Source organism: Gavialis gangeticus, unplaced genomic scaffold (genome assembly GCF_001723915.1).
Source record: "Gavialis gangeticus isolate Ggan-Ray unplaced genomic scaffold, GavGan_comp1, whole genome shotgun sequence".
Classification (NCBI taxonomy): Eukaryota; Metazoa; Chordata; order Crocodylia; family Gavialidae; genus Gavialis; species Gavialis gangeticus.
This window is the reverse complement of record NW_017728997.1, coordinates 11,922,634-11,927,990: the sequence shown is the minus strand read 5'-3', so window position 1 is coordinate 11,927,990 and position 5,357 is coordinate 11,922,634. Positions and strand designations below refer to the sequence as shown.

Genomic DNA, 5,357 nt, shown 5'->3' with positions numbered 1-5,357 from the left:
CCTGCCATCAATTTAGGAAACTGTTGGAAGCCTGCCGGCAAAAGTTTATCTGAGGATTTGGGAATTGATATGCCGCCCTCCCCCCTGTTTATTTGTATTGGGTTGTTTGCATGGTCCTTGATACTCATTCTAGCCGGAAAGCAGGTTGTAGTTAGGAAAGCAAAAACCCTGTGAAATTCCTCTGATTGAATAGATGAGCTGTCTAGAACAGAGCGGATGGGGAAGAAAGTGGCATGAACAGGTAGAAATCTTTCAAAGAAGTATAGCTGTGTTTTGAGACCCTAGGAAAGACAATGTGGAGTCTTGCTTTAGTTTTTAGATCAGTCATTACCTTCCCAGTCTTGACTCTTTGCTTTGGTTTGGCATTCATTGAAATGCCATTCACTTTTCATGCACTAGTATGTTTGTTACTAGGGAATACATAAGATGGTCATTTTAATTGATCTGTGTGGCTCTATTTTATCTATCTGTTTGGTTCACCCAGCCATATTTTTGCGGACAGTGGTTTTGACCCACGTACTAATGTATGGCATTTACAAAATGCCTTTAGTCTTCAGGAGGAAACGTTTCTCAGATTATCTTGTCATGCCTGTTTGGGATGTGGCATCATACCTGTTCTGCAGAGGGTGAGGATAAGGCAAGGGATACAAGTGACTTGGTTGATACCACCGGAGGGAATTAGTGTCAGTTCTGCAGTTTGAATGCTGGTTCCGGGCCCAGACTGCTAGAACATGCCCTTCTCTTTAGCTTTTGCTAATGCTTATATTGAACTTTATGGCTGGGTTAAACCAGAGGACAGTTAAGAAATAAATGGAGCATTTCTTTGCAAACCCCATTTTGCAGCTTCACAGCCACCATGATATCGCACATCTTTGAAACGGAGCCCAGATGCATGTCAAACGTGTACATAAATGCTGTTCTGGTTCTTTCAGTATTCTTCCAAGTACAGACCCACTTTGTACTTACTACTTGTATCACTGTTTTTCCGGGAATCTCACGCCTGTGCTAACTTTGCATACTCCAAGAACATAACCTTTTCCATCATTTGAGCAGCTGCCCAATAGCTTGTAGTAATGTTCCCACTTTTTTTTTTTTTCTTTTCAGTTCTGCAGTGTCAGGAAGAAAAAAAAAAAAATCTGTAATCCAAGTAATACTCTAAATTTAGAAGTGTTAAGTTTCAAATGGGAAAGATTTGTGATGGCTCCCAAGCTGGTTTTGTAATGAAAGGAAACGTATTTGACGTTGCTAGAATTTACGGTCCCACCAGAGGCTTGTGAAATAACTGTTGTACCAAACACTCGGGGCTGCAACAAAGCTTGCTGACACATGCAGGTTACTGAAGGGTATTTCTGATGGCTGCCATGCAGATGGGTTAGTAGGGAAAATACTCTTTGCGTGTACTAACATAGGACCACCTCAGTGCCACCAGCTTGCAAACAGACCTCTGTACTGATTACGGGGAGCATTACACTTCTAAACTGATGCTGTGACGTGCCAAAAAGCCCAGAACAAAAAAGGATATGCAATAATGCAGCCACGTGCTATTTAAATGGCTGGAAAAGGGCTTGCCTCAGTTGCCTGTGACATGGAGGCAGCTCCGAGCTACCAAAGCAAGGGAGTCATTTGCTGCGTGTAAATGAGTAGGAGCTGGCTTGTAAATAGGGCCTGATCCACAGCCATGAAATCAATGGGAATTAATGAAGATGCAGTTAACAAACTGGGTTATATCACCCCCTCAGCCTTTCCTTCAAAGCTGCTCTTTGCTTTGTTTAATGATAGTATGGTGGCACGTATTTAAAACCATCATTAATGAGTACAAAAGGTGCTGGGTTGGCTGACCTAAAAGAGTAAAGCCCTCCCTTTATTCAGAGAGCAACAGGCAGTAGCAGTGTCCATCTGGGGTAAGAGAGTAAATTATCCTTTGTGTCCGTTCAGTCCTTGACCCCTCTGCTGCTTTGGCTGTCACGATACGTCTCAATTAATGTTGATTGTCCTGCTGGCTTTCTGACTTGAACACTAGGACCTAGATTGTGACCAATTAATTTTGTAATGGTCATTAGGTGGTGAAATACTTCATTGCCATCAGGTTCAGTAGGATTTTAGTGCATTTTGCACACAACTGTGTGCATACTACAGGCAGTGTTCTCAGCCTGTGCAAAGGTATTACATAGCGCCAGTAAATACTGGCATTATGGCAGCACCCAAAGGTCCCAGTTGGGATTGGTATCCAGCACAGCGGGTCCCCAAACAGGCAGACCTTTGCCGGTGGAAGAGTGGTGTGATGCAGCAGTCTAATCCAGCCTATACCATGTGCCCCTGGCAATGTGACATCTCTGCACAGTCCCCTGGATCAGATGGTGTCATGGAGGAAAAAGAAATGCAGTGTTTGGAAAGAGAGCTGACTCTAGGAAAAGGTATTTAATGAGCTTTCCCCTTTTTTTCTTTCCTTGGAAAAACTGCTTTCTGCCTTAAAAATGTTTTCTCTGACAGCTGAAAGTATGGGAATTAAAGAATACATCATATTTAACAGAGAAAAAAATATCAAATTTTCGACCTTGAATAGCTGAGTGGAGGCAGCCACTTTTGTCCAGTTGTACCTTGTAAAATTTATGACAAAAAGCTTCCTGATTGATATACCACAGCACCCTTGGATCCAACCAGGTCCTGCTCCCTACTTTTTCTTCTGCAGATCTCCAAGTGCTTTCGCTAGTCTTAGGTTAACTATGTAACGTAGTCTCATGTCAATTTTTACGGACGGGGGAGTGGAGCCATTAAGAGGCCCTGCATCTTGTCCAAGGCCATTTTGGTCCCAATTTCGTAAATCGCTTGAGCACAAACTTAATTAAATTCCCAGGTTGAAATGCCAGTGGGCACATCTACATGTCTCTGTATGGCACGCTATGGCGCTGTAGCGATCGTGGGGGTCTGCACGTGATTGGTAGCTATGTCGCTGTAGCAGCAGCGCGCTCCCTGCTTATAGCACACTGCTGTGGCGACGTAGCAGGGAAATTTTTGTGTATGGCGCAGTATGGGTGTTTTTAGTACATCCAGAAGTTACTAAAACACAGTACAGTAACAGCATTGCCGTACGGCAATGTGTAGACATGCCTAGTGGGACCTAATTTCATGCCTAAAGTTAAGCGTAAACTTCAGTGCTTCAATGAACAGCAATGCAAGCATGAATTGTGGTCTCGGTGACTTAGTGATTCAGAAAGTAAAAGAGCCTTTTGAATCTAACTCCCACTTCTGTATTTTAGACTCGTTCTTCCCTGGTGTAGCAGTCTACCAGTTCCCTTAGTTTTAGTAGTCCTCTTTCTCACTGTGTTGTCATAGTATAAAACAATACCCCCCCCTCCACCCCCCAAAAAAATCAGTCCAAGTCTTGAAAGAAATGCTTTTTAATGCAAAACTTCATCAGTCCTAATAATATAATTTTTTACAATATTGGAGTACACGTTGACTAGGGCACACTTTCTCTGTAGTGCCAAGGGACTTAACATAGCAAATACTATGCTTTGTTGCTAAGAATAGTGAGTGCAGTTATCTCCCCCCTGCCCCCCACAAATTTTCTTGCCAAGCGTTTGCCATCTGCTTATCTGCACTGCAAAAGATCATGCGTATCTTCATTTTGTCTTTATAGACAATAATCTCCAGCTCTTCTGTTTCAAGACATTTATCAGAAGACATCCTTTTTTTTTTTTAAATTGTGAAGAACTGTGACTCTAAACCCAATGGTTCTTCTGCGATAGAGAGATCTCCTGATGTGCATCAGAATAATGCAACTTAATAAGAATCTCTCTTTATTTGTGCTGCTTCATTTTTAGCTATTCCAGTGGTAAACAGCAACACTCACTGGTGAGAAGGAGAACAACAGTCCAGCCACTGGGGATAATACAAAGTTGTGCTGTTTGGTGGGGAAACAGTTAACATTTTAGCAGGAACCTTGTAGCCAAGGGTAAGATAGGAGTCTGTTCCTCAGTTGTTATCTGGCTTGATGAGTGGTGAGGCAGAGAAATCTGTAGCTCCAGAACTTGTTTGCAATAATCAAGTTGAGTTTAAGTGAGCTGTCCTGTTGCTCCACGTTCATGTGAGCGAGACCAAACACGTTCTTACAAAACGCTTAAAAACAGCAACAGATACATTTACCGAGAGGAATGTCTCGGAGTCACTGCACAGGAAGGAGCAGCAGTGCGACCATCAGCCCAATAAACATGTGTAAACCCATTTACTGGGAGCTGTCTTGCTGCTGTTACTTTAAGCGCTTACCCCTGTTTACCAGTATCTGCTTGAGCAAGACACCTGTTCATGGTAACAAGAGGAGATTTGCCTGAGTAAGGAATGATGAACAGGGCACAGAGAACTGCTAGTCCAGTACTAAGGCATAAAGATGGATAAAATACAAGCAGCGTGCTAAAAAGGTCACGTTTTATGTGATCTTGTCTAATTCCCACTAACTTCAGTGGGAGTACCTAAATACCTTTACAAAAATTGAATCCTGTTATAGTCTCATACTGGACAAAGCAAGGAGGTTCATGGGGACATGAAGGAGAGGCTCATTGGAAAAGGGAAAGAAGGGTGAGAACCAGCGAGGGGGATCTTAATTTTTAAGGTGACTTCACATCACTGCTGGATCCATCCCCTGGTTTGCATGCAGCCAGCCCTGCGTTTGCTCCCCAGCTAACTTTGTCCTCTGCACCGCCTTTTGCTAGGTCAGTTGGTGTCTGAGCAAGGAACGGCAGCCCAGGTGTGGCTTTCTTGTTTTCTCGCTCTGTCAGTCCCCATAAAAGAGTACTGCCAAACTTCCCTTCCTTGGGTGCATCCCATTATCATCTGTAGTACTTGCAACAAGGTCCAAATCTCCTGCTTTCAGTTAGGAACCGGGCTTTTCTTCCGAGGATGATCTGCTCCTGGTGTGTAGCTGTCAAGTGGGATCGTTTAGGTCTGTACGTACAGTAGGAAGGTTGCTGGCTGTTGTGTAACCAGCCCTCAGGTAAAAGTCAGGAGAGCCTCCAAGGCGAAAGGTGCTCTGGTCCTTGTTGCAAAAGCTGCTTTGCATCCTGCAGAGCATGATACTACTTGTTTCCATAGGTTTAAGAAATACCCGGGCAACAAGATGTATTGTGTGGGTGCTAAAACTGGGTGAAGTGGCCAGGCTGCTGGTAGCATTTATGCTGAGCAGTCAGCCAGACAGGCCCCATGTAATATCTGAGCATTTCAGGTTTTCCCACCCACTGCAGCTGCTGTGCTTTTTTTTACTCTTCTGGCTACCGGGTGGTTGACCTGGCAAACAAAGCCCCATGTTCTGGATTTCCTTCATTCTGTACATTGCATTTTTTTTTTTTTTTTTTTTTGTTTTT

The 5,357-nt window shown here is 43.5% G+C and overlaps 1 protein-coding gene across 6 annotated transcripts in view; it reads left to right on the top strand.

Moving 5' to 3' along the window:
• The window catches only part of MITF (melanogenesis associated transcription factor), a 139,397-nt gene that overhangs the window by 14,499 nt on the left and 119,541 nt on the right, over positions 1–5,357 (top strand). The window contains exon 1 of one of the 6 annotated variants that reach the window (XM_019504769.1): positions 4,887–4,910. The exons of the other annotated variants lie outside the window; for them this stretch is intronic. Within the exon in view, the coding sequence (XP_019360314.1) occupies positions 4,897–4,910 (14 nt within the window). The 5' untranslated portion in view covers positions 4,887–4,896. Of the gene's footprint in view, positions 1–4,886; positions 4,911–5,357 lie in introns of those variants that run through there. 6 annotated transcript variants of the gene reach the window in all.